We start from the raw sequence: 17339 nt of genomic DNA, 5'->3' as shown, positions 1-17339 counted from the left end.
GGCGTGTGATAATGGAAAAAAGAAAAAAAAAAAGTCTAAACTCAGTGCATACCACGGGAAGAAGAAAAAAAAGTCCACAGAATGGATGGTTGGGATCATTTGTTAGCCTTATTATCAGCTCACAAGCCTCACATACTTCTAATTTGCCCGAGATATACGCGTGTCCCAATCTTGGGCTTTCGTGACTTGGGAGTCAAGTCAACCCCAGGATATGGATATCAGTACCTATGGATAGATTGGATTCATTCCTATAAAAAGATTCTTATCCAACGGCCTTATGTAGAGGGGCTAGGAACTTGGCTATGAGCTGTCTCTTATTTTCTGTAATTGAAAGATTCCAACCAACGTCTATGACGGGAGGAGTACGAAATGGTCTCGTCCTTCTCAGTTGGATTGGGTGAAGATGTAATTTCAAAAAGTTGAGCGAGTGAGGGGCACTAGCGAGGCGTAGCAACCACCAACCAGGCTACCAAAGCGTTCTGCACACCTGAGACAACAACGACACAGTTGGATCTTTCCATGGCCTTCTCCTCCGGCACCGGAAGCACAAGCAGCAGACGGGGAGGTTGGGCTCGCTCTCTCCTCCCATTATCGAACTCATCTAAATCGAAGCTGCCCAGGAAGTCTCCCCGTAAGCGATCATCTCCTCGTGATTTTATTTTCGCCAACTTCTTCACCATTGGACTTTCGATCTCTGTTCTCTTCTTCATCGCCATTGTATTTCGCTATGGCATCCCAAAACCTATCTCTTCTCCCTTCAAACCCAGAAATTATCGTCAACCCAAGTTTAAAAAACCAATTTATCGGAAACCTACATTGTCGAAGGGCGGAAATGAGGTCGGTTCCGCCGCTGTTGTCGATATCACGACGAAAGATCTCTACGATAGGATCGAGTTCTTGGATGTGGATGGAGGACCCTGGAAGCAGGGTTGGAGGGTGACTTACAAGGGAGATGAGTGGGATTCAGAGAAGCTAAAGGTTTTTGTAGTTCCGCATTCGCATAATGATCCTGGGTGGAAGCTCACTGTCGAAGAATATTACGTTCAGCAGACCCGGCATATACTGGATACAATTGTGGAAGCTCTTTCCAAGGTGATAATCCGTTTCCTTTTAACTTCCGGATTTGGTTGTTTTATGGAAAAAAAAAACTGAGAAACGATACGGTAATTACGCTACTATTTAAAAAAAAAATTGTCCTTAGAATGAAGTGGCTGGAATCTAGATACATGGAACTAAATTAATTTGGTATTCGCATTTAACTTCTTGTTAAATACGTTTTTTGATATGTTAGTTTTCTAAGGAAATTCTGGAACTGGAATTGTAGGATAGCCGCCGCAAATTTATTTGGGAGGAGATGTCATATTTGGAGAGATGGTGGAGAGAATCCTCAGAGGCTAAAAGAGAAGCTTTTTTCAATTTAGTCAACAATGGGCAGTTAGAAATTGTTGGAGGTGGTTGGGTAATGAACGATGAGGTAATGCTCGCATGCACATATGTAATAAATTTTGAGCTTCTATACGACCAGCTGTGCCTTTTTTTTTTTTTCTTTTTTTTTTTTTTTTTTTTTTTTTTTTTTTTTTGGTCTTTTTATAAAGATTACATCTTGATTCCATTCATCTTGTTTTCCTGCATCTCGTTGATGTAATATCGGCTGAGAAATAGACTGTTGCATCTGGATTTTCAGTGTATATATGAGCAATCAAATATCTTACACTTCACTTTGTTTTCTATCAAGTCAGAAAATAACTTGAGTGCTGCATTGATAATAAAGAAAGAATTGCATGAATGCTTGTGTTAATCAAGATTACTGTCCTATCTGGAAGAATTTAAGGGGAAAAAAAAACAAGGAAACAGCTTAGCTAGAGTTTAGTCAGGTTATAGGGGCCCAATCCTGTGGTTGAATTGGCTAGCTTACTGCTAACACTGGATTAAGATCATGAGTTTGGTGGTTCAAGACCAGCTTAGCAACTAGGTAGTCTGTAAATCAACCACAAAGTTGCAGGTTTTCTATTTACCAAGGAGGAGAGAAAAAAGTTGTAAAATCTTGCTTATGTTATTTAATGCTTAAATTTACAGTAATTGAAAAAAATCTGACTACAACAAAGATGTTGACTGACCAGTACAGATTCACTTTTGAATTATAGACCCTTTGGCAGTCTTGGTATATGCTCATAAATAGTCAAGGATTAGAGTCCAATCAGATAAATCCATGACTTTGGTATTGAATTCTGATTCCTCTGATCCTCTTCCATTCAAGTCACAATGTTTTGCTCAAGGGGCCAGCTAGTGCAGCTAGTAAAGACCATCGCTTATTGTAAGCCACCCCCCCACCCCCAAAAAAGGGAAAAAGAAGCTGTCAGAAAATGATGTCATAGTGGGCTGATTGATGTGATCATTACACATTACCAATGTTCAATATGCTAGTGTCATTTGTGAATCCATCTGCTGTTATCAGGCTATCTCATTTTATTCTTTAAAGCCCGCCTTTTAAATTGACTGACAACTATTGCACTATTGCAGATAATGGTACGAGGTTACTTGCCATTTGTTTCAGGGAAAAACATCTTACTGGAACTGCACCAGAAATAAAAAGAATCTGATTTCCTTTTTGAGCTAAATAACTACTCATTTATGATGGCTGAGGAAAAAAAAGTACAAGCCTCCAAAGAGGATTGAAGATGGACCATGGCCATCCCTAAGACTACAAGAGGGAACAACAAATACATACTACCATCTCACAGAGGAATGCTAGATGCAAAATGCGATCTTCAAATAAAAAAGGTCTAGGAGAAACTAAAGTTGCACAAAGAAATGCTAGATCCAAAGCACAGTATTGGTCAAAGAACCCTTAGACTTTGCTATGTCCATGATCCCATCAACTGTTCTAACTTTTAAGCTTCCATTGGAAGAGCAGTTCAAATGGAAAGTCATTGTATGTATCTAATGGGATTGGAGAATCTCCTTGGCTCACCACGGGGATCTCTCGTCTATCCCAGCACATTGGCTATATTGCTAATTTGCTAATTCTCCTTACTAAGTCATCTTCCACTTAATATTTTTGGGTGTGCATTTTCCAGAAAAAATAGCTGGATCTTGGTCAATCATATTGTTGGCTACCCAGGGAGGGCACCTCCATGATGTAGCTTGATTCCCCCTCCCTCAATCTCCTATGCCCAAACATGCTTCCTTGTCATGTGAGGTGAAGAAAAGACAAAATTATAAAGAAAAAAGTAGTTCTGACACATGTCTTTGGAGCAAATGGAGCCTTAATTGTGAGAAAAGCATACAACTACAGACATAATTTGTATTTGTAAGTTATCATTGTGAAGTTCTGCCCCGTCACCAACTTCTGGGATTTAGTCGATTTTTTTGATAGATTTTTGGGATTAAGTTAGATCTAGTTGTGGCTCCTAATCAACTTTTTTTTTTGGGGTGGGGATGGGGTTGGTAGGGGCAATGGGATCAATTAGGGCTTTTCTGGTACGACTCTTGTTGGCTCTGAGACTTTGCTAGTCGATAGATATGATGCTCTGGATTTTGATTGCTCTTAGAATCTTTAGCCAGTTATTTATCTAAATTTCTACATATAAAAATCAAATCTCATCAATTATTTTTTCTTTTTTTTTTTTCCAGGCTAATTCGCATTATTATGCAATCATTGAGCAGGTAACTCAAAAGAGCTTTCTTTATGATTCTTTCTGCTTTATCTGGTTTCTTGGCATTCCTATTTCAGGATTCATTCTTCTTGGTTCACTATTTATTTCAGGATTTAATGCATAGATGTGATTAAGTAGCATTTTTTTTTGTTGGTTTTTAGCATAGTTACCACGGCGTCTAGGCGACCCATGGTGTTGGAAGGGGCCTGGACGCAGGGCGACACCAACATGGCGACCAAGGCAACTACCTAGGTTACCAAAGGCGCCTGGACGCCTAGGCGTTGTCTGGGTGACACCTTGACAACTATGGTTTTTAATCACTCTCTTCAATTGACTCATGGAAACTGATTCTAATAAGTTAATGATATTCACAGAAAAGTAGGTAGTAAGTGGGATACAATATATTAGTGATTACCTTAGCACATTATTACTATCAGCTAAACTCAGTTCAATTAGTCCTCGTCTGTGCTGTGTGGGGGCTTGCATGAATCATGTTCCACTACTCACTCTTTTAGGCTAATGTTAACTAATAAAGACTGTCTTCTCACCACTAAAAGTCTAAAACTGAAGTCACTTTTGGTCCTCCCCTTGTCTTGGTACACCTTCAACTTGAACCATCGCACTCATTTTGACTATTACATGTTGAAATTTGTCCATTCAGAACATTAAATGATATAAAAATGCAGACTTCAGTAAAGTTCTGGAAGAAGAAAATTATCTCCAGGAACTGTTACTGGAGGCCAGGTGGGGATTGATGGTTTTTGGCAATAGGAAGAACATGCAATGTGTTGTATGGCATTAACATATGATAGGGATTTGTTCAGATATTCTTTTGAATATTTCAGGCCATCATTTGATGATAGGTAACACTTAAAGTATTGGTATTAATAGGAACCTGTTTGAAGAACATATTGTCGATATGTTTCTCCTAAATTGTGAAATTTAAGATAAGCATGCTGTACTATCTGAGTACCTGGAAATTCATGCAATCTCTAATATGTAAATATGCTTGTTTCAAAGCAGATTTGACTAGAAATAAGGAAAAAATGATGTAAATTATATTGAAGCTACCTACATAAAGGGTTGTACCGATAAATGCATATATCCATAGAGGTAAAACTCAGTGATTGTAACTACTTAGGCCCAGAATCCAGGCATCTAGACTCCTGATCTGTGAAGGAAAAATATCACCATTTTTATGTTCTGTAAGGTACCATAGTGTAGGATTGAGTGATTGGCTCATTTCATAACTACTAAGGTAAAACTCAGTGATTGTGACTCTTTCCTTTTTCACAATAATATCCCAAATGACTGAGACAAGTGGCTGATTCTGTGAAACCATTTCATGTCCATTCCTCATCAGAATAATATCTCAGGGTTTGCAACATAACTTGGTCTCTCTGCTATATGACCATTAACTGAAGTACTGAACTATGGCCATGATTAACTAATTGCGGGCCTCCAGGAATTGTTGAAGCTGTAGTTATTGAGAAAGAATATTAGAATACAACAACAGCAACTCAGCCTTATCCCAACTAAATGAAATCAGCTACATGGATGCTTGCCCTCCAATCAGCTCTATTCGAGGTCATACTTGAAAAAGACCTAAGCTATGCATGTCTTTCCTACACCACTTTTCCTAGGGTCATTTTAGGTTTGCCCCTGGCTCTTTTAGTTTATTCAATTTGAATCAAATCACTCCTCCGTACTGGAGCATCCAAAGGCCTCCGTTGAACATGGCCATGCCACCTCAAATGACTTTCTCATAGCTTATCATGTATCAGAACTACTTCCAAATCAGCTTTAATATGATCATTCCTTACTTTATCCTTCCAACACAGAATGTTTAATCAATTTTATATCAAAGAATACAATGGATGTTTTATTTTATATTAATGTGTTGCAGTTATTAGAGTGACGAGGAATGTGAGAAATTAAAATTGATTCACAAGAATTATTCTTTTTCACTGATTTTGAAATTTTACCTTGGAGTTGCTGATTTGCGCCATCCTCTTTCTTGACCCTGGAGATGGATCCTTTCTACAACAACAACAACAACAAAAAAAGTCCTAGGTTTAAGTTTTTTGTAGAAAGTTTGACAAAGCAAAATCAGAAGAACTACTGATTGGAAGAAAAATAGAGAGCAGTCCAATTGGTAGGGATGTCTTGTATATATAAACACTACAGTAACGCTTATGTTTATTTACACACAAGACCAAAATAATGAAATACCATTACAAAAATACCGCTACAGTGTAACATAAAGCTTTAACAGTTCTCCTCAAGCTGGAGCATACATATCTCCTACATTCCAGCTTGAAAACTAGAACATAAATAACTAGCAGAGCCATTAAATAAATATATCAGTGGAGGTCAGTGACAGCAACCATACCCAGATATGGAGCAAACAAAAGAACAGCAGGAAGAAGAATCTTCCAGTCTCTGCACAAGATTAAACATAAACAGATCAGACCAGCTGAAATCTGATCAGTGATACTAGCTGCCATTAGTAGCAATAGAGAGATCTTCATTAAGAAGAAATCTAGATAGCAATGAACAAAATAAGTGGCAGAAAATACCATCTAAGGACAGAAAATAGCAGCAGTACAAAATGAAGAACTCATCGCTGCAGGCCAGAAAACATAACAACAGGCCAAAAAATATCAGCAGTAGAAGATGGAACTCATTAATGCAGGCCAGAAAATCCAATAGGAAGAACTTAGATAGAAATCTTCAATAAGAAGAAATCTTAATCGGAAGAAATCTTGATTATTCCCATCATCTCAATACTCCTCACGTGTAGCACTACACATGGACAAATAACCCAAGGAGGAGAACAGAGAGGACCTGTTCAGTCTTAAAATCACATCGCAACAACAACCTGGATTAACATAAATAAACCATATCATATCGAAGGAGCAGAAGCAACAATTATGATCCCAGATAGGCTAGATTGAAAATTTGAAATAAATCTGAGCAGAGAAAATATACTCCAATAATAAATACAACACAGAAGTTACAGTACCATTAATAAAGGATATCAAATCTCAGACTTAGATCTGATATCTGTAGCAATTGCAAGACGAACAGATTATCGAACACCTCAGGGCATCAACTAGACCATCACAGGAGATAGTAATCTTAGATCTTAGGGGTGCAACCGGGTGGGCTTTTTAAAACCCCAGCCCAACCTCAGGTCCCCTTAGCTCAACCCCGCCCTGATTGACCCTGATTAAGCCGGGTTAGCCCTGTTTTTGACTATATGTATGATAGTATTATATATAATTATATACATATATAGTTACATATACAGGGTCGGGGCAGGCTGGGCTCAGCCCAAGCCTGACCTGGTCCTATTCAGGGCTTGGAAATCTCAACCCTGGCCCAACCCACCGGTTGAAAAGCCCAAGTGATGCAAGAGCACTTCCTTGGACTGTGTTGAACTCGTTTGAGAACCCATATCGAGAACCGGGTCCAGTCTTGGGTCTTTGGTCTAGTAGGATATTAGTAGTCTATTTATTTATTTGGATTTATCTTGTAGTCTTTTGTTTTACTTTGAATAAGCTAGGTAGTGGTAGTGTTCCGTTATATTTCAGTTTTAGAGTTAGAATAGGAGTCTTTTGATTTTTCTTTATTTATATCATGTAACCACCATTAATTGCCAGATTGAATAGAACGAAATTGTGAGTTTGTGAAGCCTGGTGGCTGTACGTGTGCGAGCTTCTTCCTCTCTCCCCTATTCCGCATGTTCCGCATGTGATATCTCTTTCTTTCTTCTTCTATCTTCTTCTTGTTCCTCTTCCTCTTCTTTTATTTCAGTTTACGTTAAACCTATACTGTTACTCTGTTTCTGGGCCGTAGCGTCAGCCCCACATTATTGGGTTGATCTCCTTTGTGCCTTATCTTCTTCTCCCACCTGAACTTTGGTTTGTTGGTACTTATAACTGGAGTGATTCTGAAGCTGATCTTTGGTAGCAGAACATTACCTAATCTGTATGAATTGAAACCTGCAAACCAGGTTGCTTCAAAACCACCGCCAGACCCAGGTTCATACCCACCAAGCTGTCTTATTGCAGGTTTTCTCGACTAGATTTTTAGCACTCTTGGGAGGGCTGGTAGTTGCGATTCACTGCCCGAAAACTCACATCGATTTGAGTACCTCAAGAGGGAGATCCATCTTCAAATCACTTTCCTTCTCTGCCGTTGGTTTTCTGTTCATGTTCAAAGGTTGAGGACAACCTCATGTTGTGTTTCTAGCCCTTCATATAATTGTTTTTCCAGGTTTACCCCTGCCTATTTCTATTAACCCCTTGAGTCCTTATTTTATCTCCTCTTCCTAGAGTGCTCCTTCTCATTAATTAAAATTCTCTTTCTTATCCTTTCTCTTTGTCTACCTAAATACCCTCTTAAGATTCCATCTATTTACCAAGCATTTCATTACCCTTGCAACTTTAAAATATTTACAGTTCTGCCACTCAAATCTTGAGTTAGGCTATTTAGTGATTGGGTAGGCCCATAAGCAAACTCAATAGGGTATTTTGATCCGGGTTCCACATCACCAAGCCCAAGCCCAGGCCCTGTCGGGCTCAAGGCTGGCTTGGGTGGGCCACAAAACTTGCATCTCTATCAAATATGATCACAGATATCACAGACAACATTCTGGTAAGAAAAAATATTTTCAAAGATATCGCAGACAAGCTGATCATGTCGCATCAATGTAGAACTAATAGCTTTTGAATTAACAATCTGAATCAATCAAGAGCCAATAACTTCAGTGATCTGACAACACAACTGATGACAAGATACCAGACATATATATATGTACCACAGCAATAGATTAGATTAGATCTCCACAGAGCAGCATAAAGATACTCAAACCTTCAAGAGAGCAGAATTGCAGAAATCCAGAAAACCAGAGCCGCAGTGACAGGTTTAGAAAACAGAATTTCATATAAACCAGTAAACAGAGATCAATAACTCAGATGTGATAAGAATTTGATTGAAGGTCAGATATATGGAGGGGAACAGCTGTTCAGAATCTAAACCTGATCTAAGGGTATTATCTGATAGCAGGTGGTAATATCTTATTAGAGTTAGGATACCTAAAGAAAACTCCAGAACAGAAACTGCAACTGATTTGGCAGTCCAAAACAGTAAATAGAATGTATCCATAACGACAATAAGATTAAGCACACCAGTAACAGAATTCAGACTGAAATAACATAACAGTTTTCTGATTTCCGGAATTGAAAATAGAAACCAAAACAGTAGCGGATATCTTAGAACGATGCAGTAACCATCAGCAACATACTGATCAGAACAACAAGCCAAGGAAGTCATATCGCAGGGCAGGAAATTCGGAATAGAGGAGAAATTCAACATCAACAAATTAAGAGCTCTGATCTTGCTCACAACTTGGATCGAATATATTCTATAGACCTTGAATGAGAAAAAACATCCCCAAAATATGGAATAAATCCAATGGACAGATGGAGCTCGGCAGACACAAACCAGAAATAAAAACATTAGATCCTAAAAAATAGGGATCCAAATAACAGCAAATCAGTAGACCATATGAAGACCAAACTCTGGTCAATCTCCTCTTCTAGGGCAGGGAACTAATCCCAAAATATCACTATGATTCAATGGTTGGATCACCAGATCTTGTAAAACCTTTTCCAGATCAAGAAACTTGAAAAACAGAGTAACTGCAAGTCATTATCTGATCTTATTTCAGACCTCATTGTGGGAGTAATCAGCCGCATAGAGAAATCAGCAACAGCAGAACCACAGAATATCCTTCATCAGCATATAGAAATCCCTTGTTGTATATGTCATTAAACAAGGGAACACATTAGAGATAGAAGCAGCAGTCGCTGCTGTATGCAAGCACGAAAATCTTTAGAGACTCAAAACAACAATAATTGGTATACTGTTATTGGTTATCTTGCTCTGAAACCATGTGACAAAACAAAACAAAGAAAATCCAGCAAAGGAGAAGAAGAAGAAAAGAGAGAAGAGAATAGGGGAAAGAAGAACTACTGATTGGAAGAAAATAGAGAGCAGTCCAATTGGTTGCTATGTCTTGTATATATAAACACTAAAATAAAGAAAATCACAATAAAGTCCCTGGCTAATGTGTTACACACCAGACCAAAATAATAAGAAACCATTACAAGAATACCCCTATGGTATAACATAAAGCTTTACTTCTTAATAGAAAGTACTCCTGAGATGGCGACTTAGATATCTACAATATGCGATACGGAGGTACAGATGTCGGTCTAGATATGGGTTCCCTGGTTGGGTTCATTTAGTGCCTCAAGCATTTTCTTTTTAATTTTCACTTTTTACATGTGTCTGAACTGAAATAAACTCGTAATATTTATGATGACTTCATGGTTGATGTTTTATCATGCACTGATTTCATATAAACCTACAAAATAAAACTGTTGGTAGTAGCCAATAAGCAATAATTTAAGAGGAAATAAAAAACTCTTCTTCTACAAATGCCTTTGTTGTAACTGATCTTATAATGTACAGTCTGTATTCAGTGGCATATTGAGGTTGTGTCCTGTTAAGAATGTCATATTTGGTGTAGAGGGGTATTATGTAATTGTCATACTAATTCTATTTATTATATTGATAAAATTGTGGAGTTGATTAGGGTGATACTCTCTCTCTCTCTCTCTCGCTGGCTCTCTACTTCTGGTTACTGTTTTAGATGATCTGATTCTGTCACACGTCCAAAGATGATGTGTGAATCCTTATGCCGAATTCTTTGGGTGTGGTTAAGCAAACGGCTTGCTGTATATTACTTTGCACTTATAGTTCTATGTTGTTATTTTCGTTTATATAATTCTACTTAGCTAGTCATGTGAACAAGATAATTTAAAGTGAGGTTGCTTTCATTAATTTCTGAAGAATGCTGCATCTTGGAACATAATGTTGGTTATGGGCACTTTTTACTTTCCCCTCCCCTCCTGTGTTTTCTAAGAATGTATGGTGTCCACAAGATATAATTGTTTTGAAGGGTTTACTGGATTGTTAATTGTTGGTGTTTAAACCCCTGGTTTAAGGAAGTTTATCCCCCTGTATTTTGTCTTCTGAACATTGGCACTGCTTCCTGAATTTAAGTGCTCTATATCCTTGCAAGTTCTAATTTTAATTAAAAAAAAATTCTAATTTTAATATTGGTTTCCAGTAAAGTAGGTGTCTATACTATTATGTTTCTTTGTTAAGCTATTTTGGAAAATTTTCTAAGTAGACTTCGGCCTGATTAAGGTTCCATTCTGATATTTATATCCATATTATGTATCAGATGACAGAAGGCAATATGTGGTTAAATGACACTATTGGGGCTATTCCGAAAAATGCTTGGGCCATAGATCCATTTGGTTACTCACCTACCATGGCATATCTGCTCCGGCGTATGGGTTTTGAGAACATGCTTATACAAAGGACCCACTATGAGCTGAAGAAGGAACTTGCTTTGCATAAGAATTTGGAATACATGTGGAGACAGAGCTGGGATGTTGAGGAAACTACTGATATTTTTGTCCACATGATGCCTTTCTATTCCTATGATATTCCACACACTTGTGGGCCTGAGCCTGCTGTTTGTTGTCAGTTTGACTTTGCTCGAAGGCGTGGCTTCTTTTATGAGCTCTGCCCATGGGAACAACATCCAGTTGATATCAACGAGGACAATGTGCATGAGCAAGCACTAAAACTGCTGGATCAGTACAAGAAAAAATCAACTTTATTCAGAACAAACACACTTCTTATTCCTCTTGGGGATGATTTTCGTTATATTAGCATCGATGAAGCAGAAGTTCAGTTTACAAATTACCAGTTGTTGTTTGATTATATCAATTCTAATCCCAGTCTGAATAGTGAAGTGAAGTTTGGTACTCTGGAAGACTATTTCCAAACCCTTCGTGAGGAGGCAGAGAGAATTAATTATACCCTTCCAGGTGAGGTTGGCTCTGGACAGGTTGCAGGTTTTCCCTCGTTATCGGGTGATTTTTTTACATATGCTGACCGCCAACAGGATTACTGGAGTGGCTACTATGTTTCTAGGCCTTTCTTCAAATCTGTTGATCGTGTGCTGGAACAGACACTGCGAGCATCAGAAATGATGATTGCATTATTACTAGGATACTGTCAGACATCGCAATGTGAAAAGTTCCCTACTAGTTTTTCCTACAAGTTGACAGCCGCACGGAGGAATCTAGCCCTTTTTCAGCATCATGATGGGGTAACTGGCACGGCTAAGGATCATGTAGTAGTTGATTATGGACAACGGATGCATACATCTCTACAGGACCTACAAATTTTCATGTCTAAAGCTGTTGAAGTGCTACTCGGTATCCGCCATGAAAAATCAGACCAGAATCCATCTCAGTTTGAGGCAGAGCATGTGCGATCAAGGTACGATGTCCAGCCAGTGCGTAGAATAATCAGCCCTCCTGAAGGACGTGCACAGTCAGTGGTCGTCTTTAATCCCTTGGAGCAAACCAGAGTTGAAATCCTTATGGTTATTGTTAACAGGCCTGATGTAACTGTTCTAGACTCAAATTGGTCATGTGTGAAAAGCCAAGTTTCTCCGGAGTGGCAGCACAACAAAGGCAAGATTTTCTCTGGGAGGCATCGTCTCTTTTGGCAAGCTTCCGTTCCAGCTATGGGGTTGCAGACCTACTACATTGCTAATGGATTTGTTGGATGTGAAAAGGCTAAACCAGCTAAACTAAAATTTTCCACATCTTCCAATGAGTTGCCTTGTTCTACTCAATACACCTGCTCAAAATTAGATGGTGACTTGGCAGAAATCAAGAACCGCCATATGACACTTACCTTCGATGCCAAACTTGGTTTGTTGCATCAAATGAGCCATAAGGATGGCTCCCAAACAGTGGTAGGAGAAGAAATAGGTATGTACACTAGCCCTAGTAGTGGTGCCTACCTGTTCAAACCTGATGGTGAGGCTCAGCCAATTGTTCAAGCTGGAGGGCAGATGGTGATATCCGAGGGACCTTTGATGCAGGAATTTTATTCTTATCCAAAGACAGAATGGGACCAATCCCCCATCTCTCATAGCACTCGAATTTACAATGGAGATAACACTATTCAGGAACTTCTTGTGGAGAAGGAATATCACGTTGAGCTTTTTGATGATGGTGAGAACTTCAATGACAAGGAGTTGATAGTTAGATTCAAGACGGATCTTGACAACAGACGGATTTTCTATTCTGATTTAAATGGTTTTCAGATGAGTCGGAGGGAGACGTATGATAAGATCCCTTTGCAGGGAAATTATTACCCAATGCCCTCACTTGCCTTCATGCAGAGTTTAACTGGTCAACGGTTCTCTGTCCATTCTCGCCAATCGCTTGGTGTGGCAAGCCTAAAAAATGGTTGGCTTGAGGTTATGTTGGACCGCCGTTTGGTCAGAGATGATGGGCGTGGGCTCGGACAGGGTGTCATGGATAACCGTCCAATGAATGTTCTGTTTCACATTCTTAAGGAATCCAATATCTCCTCTACTGCAGATCCTGTTTCTTCACATCTTCCCCTCAATCCCTCACTTCTATCCTATTGTGTTGGAGCCCACTTGAACTACCCAATGCATGCATTCATTGCCAAGAAACCACAGGAAGCATCTGTGCAGCTCCCGCCTAGATCCTTCTCCCCTTTGTCAGCTCCCTTGCCCCATGATTTGCATATCGTGAGTTTCAAGGTTCCACAGCCTTTAAAGGATTCTCAGCAGCTCCATGGGGGTTCTAGATTTGTTTTAATCATACAGAGACGACAATGGGACTCTGCATACTACTGTCAGAAGGGTATGCCCCAGTGCTCAATTATGGCTGATAATCCTGTTAATCTATTCCACATGTTTACAGATCTCACGGTATTGAATGTGAAAGCAACTTCCTTAAATCTCTTACACGATGATACAGAAATGCTTGGGTACATCAAGCAGTTGGGGGACGTTGCACAAGAGGGACATGTCATGGTGTCACCCATGGAAATACAGGCTTACAAACTTGAGTTGAGGCTTCAGCAATGAGTTTGGAATACTGCTAGACCTGTTCTTCTGGCATTCCTCTGGCCCAGGTTGCATTTTGGGCACTGAAATCTTAATTGTCTTTATTGGATGGGTGTTTATTTGATCTTCTAATTGGCTGATCCAGAACCTGATCAGCAGGGATGAACACCAGTATCCTTTTCCCAAATCTAAATCCAATAGAAGATCAAGAGCAGCTATTATGTTGAACATATTCGTGGAATATCTAATCCAGTCGAAGCTGCAGCAGGCTGCAAACAAATAGTGGTGGCTGTGACACCTTGTTGAAGGATTGGTAGGAGGTTGATGCTTGATGCTTGATGAAGTAAAAGTACAGGAAGATTTACTCAGTTCAGTGCCACAGGAATGTGATCAGTTTTGCAATACAGACATGTTCCCACTCTTTTGTTTGGGGAACTGATGACTACATCGGTCGCCCATTCTGTAAGATGGTCTTAACACTTAATCTTATTTACCCAGATGCTTCTGCTTCATCAATCACCTCTCATTTTGGTGCATATTATAATAGGATGTGAAAGGGGCATAAGTTTTCCTGGCATGTTTGATTGTTCACTGAAGTGTTTGAAATCTACTTGAGAATTCTCTGTACTCTTACCTTTCTGGGTCATTAGACACGAAGCATGCAATTTCTTGAGAAGGATGGTGCATATAACTATATATGCTTCTTGGGCAGTTACTTCTGGGTCTTGGGTTTACTATTAACCTTTATTTGGCTCCAGATTCCCTTCAAAATTCGTGGCTGCCCTCAGTAAATGTGACCTTTTCAATGAGTTATGGATACTTAAATAGAGAAGCAAAACATTGCTGAGGTTGCAGGTTATTGCTTATAATTTCTATTAAAAAAATCAAATAATTTGAGGTTTTTTAAACTATTCAGTTTCGGTTTTTGTACATATTGTAGTCTCAACCAAACCGAAACCGAACTGTTTGACACCCGTACTTGGAGTAGGGACAAAACATGTGTGGGATTGGTTTCATATGTGAGTGTATATGTCTTTGGTGAATATGTTTTGATTTGTTTTAAGAGATAAAACTACAGTTAGTCGTTTGTGTGGATTTTTTTCCTTTTATTTTGGATAGTAAAGATGTCATACTTTATTGAAACATAGGCAGAGGCCGTAGTTCAAGCAATACAGATCAGACAGACAAATGGTCGATGAGTGCTCCCATGATTGTTCTTTCTTCTGCTGCAGGAAGAAGGCAGCTAGAAAACAAGCTTCTCAGGAGTTGTTTTATCGGTCAATATTGTTCAACAAACATACATTGAAACCCTCTTGTTCCTCTCTGCATAGTGGGCATAAGAATTCAAATCCTTGAAACCTAATTTACATTTGGTTGCTAGTATTTTGTTGAGCAGTTTCCAATTGAATATTTTGATATGGGGTCATAATGGTTAAGCCCAAAAAATGTTCCATATTTTGTTTAGAAACCATATATGAATAAGATCCTAGAGAATTTAAGCTGCATATTTAAAGGTTTCCATTATTTGAAAAGTCTAAACCATGGGTTGCTCTTGTTAGAAAGTTTTGGGTTTGGTGGCTTTTATCTAGATTGGTTGATGGGTTTGGTTCAATGGTCTAGTTGAATTGTCCATTAGGTTCTTCTAATGGGAATGTGAGAAGTCTTCAAGGAGGTTGAGTCTTCCAAGATAGTGGAAGAGTGTAGAGTGTTCCAAGTAGTGGATTCTTCAAGAAGGTAAGAGTTTTTCCATTACAGCGGAAGGTGAAGAGTCTTTTTGAGGAGGTGGTGTCTCCAAGAAAATGGAGTCTTCCAAAGCAAGGTAGAGGAGTCGTCTATAAAATGAGAGAAGTGTCCTCCAAAAGTAGAGATATATAAGAGAGAAGTCAGGAGTGGAGACACACTGAGTGAGTGAGAGAGAGAGAGAGAGAGAGAGAGAAAGGTGTCCAAGGGTCTTGGGTTTGGGTGTCAAATCATATGGATTGTACTATATTTTTCTTCTCTTGATTTTAGTAAAAGTTTGATCTCAACTCTGTGGACGTAGGCAGTATTGCCGAACCACGTAAAACTCTTGTTTCTTGTGTGTATATACTTGTTTTTATATTCTATTATCATTGATCTTGCACATGATTTTGTATGCCGCATACGATTTTGTAAGGTGCTCACGTCGGAAACAAAACGTTGTTTCCAACCCCAACAGAAAGATTGACTAGCGAAATCTCTCCTGCTATGCACGGGACTATGAATGATTGAATTAAATGTGTATTCCATCCACCTCATCAAACCTGATTCTTCTATAATTAGATCATTAATGGAAGAAAGATATATGTAGAGGCATATATGATGTTCCTACATGCTCACTACAGGAACTCATTCCCACACGTCCATTACTTTTTTGCTACATGGGCAAGATTATTTGGCATTCTAACCACTGGGTGGACAGGGAATTCCTTCGTCAAGTTTCAGCCCAAGGATGCAACCCTAGTTTTGCCTTAATTATAGTTGAGAAGGGGTGTGTGACTTTCATAAATTAACCAAAATTGGCTACACAATGATGCATTTTTATGCACCATCTTACTTCTGTGGCAATGGGGGAACCAAGTGGTCACGGGTTCGAGTCTCTGGAAACAGCCTCTCTGCAAAGCAACGGTAAAGCTGCGTACATTATGATCCTCCCCAGACCCTGCAGTGGCGGGAATTTCGTGCACTGGGTACGCCCTTTTTATGTGAAAACATGATACTTGGTTTGGCCTCCATAGGATGCCTTCAAACAGAAATTTTGGTGAGTCAAGTTAACATCACTTGATGAGTTTTAGTATTATAAGTGATTTTGCAAAAAGTGTAAAAAACAAATGCAGATAATGACACCAATCCTGATTCCTTACTAATAGCTTTCAGATCTCATTCTTTTGACAAACCGAAGTCCTTGGTGAAAATTATTTTTGCTTTCCTGAATTGTAACAGTTCCAGTCCAACAACAGCGAATTCTACTGGAATGTAAATTTCAAATAATTTGTATGTGTACTTCAGAGCCTAGACAGAAACAAGATTTCGCCGGTTATTACCATAGTTACAGTGAAATAAGTATGCAAGCATAGCATGGGTTCCATTGAGTATAACCACTTAAAATCTGTTCTTCCTAATTATTAGAAATAATTTTCAAGAGGTGAACATGACAAGACAAATTCAATGAGCTCTCTATGAGCATTTTCACAGGCCATCATCTTGCAGATCAAGTCATTAGACCCTTGGGTTACCATTCAATTGTATTATCAGCAAATATTTTTGCAGAGATACTCGAAATAAATGTTTCTGATGAGATTAGGGTTGTAGAGATCATTTTGTGGAGCACAAACAGGATAGGGCTTCATACCCATCCCTGAACAGAACTTCAATGCATCACTCATTGCTCAGAAGCGTTGAGGAGTAAGAAAGGTCACAAGACAATGTCTGTAAATCTCACAAAGTTGAGAAGCTCCAGAAAAATTATTCTGCTTAAACTCAGTAATAATGCACAAGAAGCTGTTCACGATTCAAGTAAACAGAATAGGATCAGTCAAGCCCGATCCTGATTCCTACATTTTTTTTCTTCCGAATCAGTCTTGTTTGATATTTAATCTCCATTTTGGCCATTATTT

At 38.9% G+C, this 17339-nt stretch overlaps 1 protein-coding gene across 1 annotated transcript; it reads left to right on the top strand.

The window, feature by feature from the left end:
- Positions 1–511: 511 nt before the first annotated feature.
- LOC122654368 (alpha-mannosidase 2-like) lies at positions 512–14216 on the top strand. Its single transcript, XM_043848434.1, has 4 exons — positions 512–1092; positions 1325–1474; positions 3634–3666; positions 10978–14216. Exons 1-4 carry the CDS (start codon positions 520–522, stop codon positions 13723–13725), a joined length of 3504 nt encoding a protein of 1167 aa, XP_043704369.1. The 5' UTR covers positions 512–519; the 3' UTR covers positions 13726–14216.
- The last annotated feature ends 3123 nt before the right edge of the window (positions 14217–17339 follow it).

The sequence above is a fragment of the Telopea speciosissima genome, chromosome 3 (assembly GCF_018873765.1).
Source record: "Telopea speciosissima isolate NSW1024214 ecotype Mountain lineage chromosome 3, Tspe_v1, whole genome shotgun sequence".
Taxonomy (NCBI): domain Eukaryota; kingdom Viridiplantae; phylum Streptophyta; class Magnoliopsida; order Proteales; family Proteaceae; genus Telopea; species Telopea speciosissima.
This window is presented reverse-complemented; position numbering and strand designations above follow the sequence as displayed.

Bases quoted from the DNA above. Each gene is read 5' to 3' on its own strand.
- LOC122654368 (XM_043848434.1), top strand. From the start codon at position 520: ATGGCCTTCTCCTCCGGCACCGGAAGCACAAGCAGCAGACGGGGAGGT. The intron at 1,475-3,633 runs GTAATGCTCGCA...TTTTTTTTCCAG, and splicing joins GTTGGGTAATGAACGATGAG to GCTAATTCGCATTATTATGC. The intron at 3,667-10,977 runs GTAACTCAAAAG...ATTATGTATCAG, and splicing joins ATTATGCAATCATTGAGCAG to ATGACAGAAGGCAATATGTG.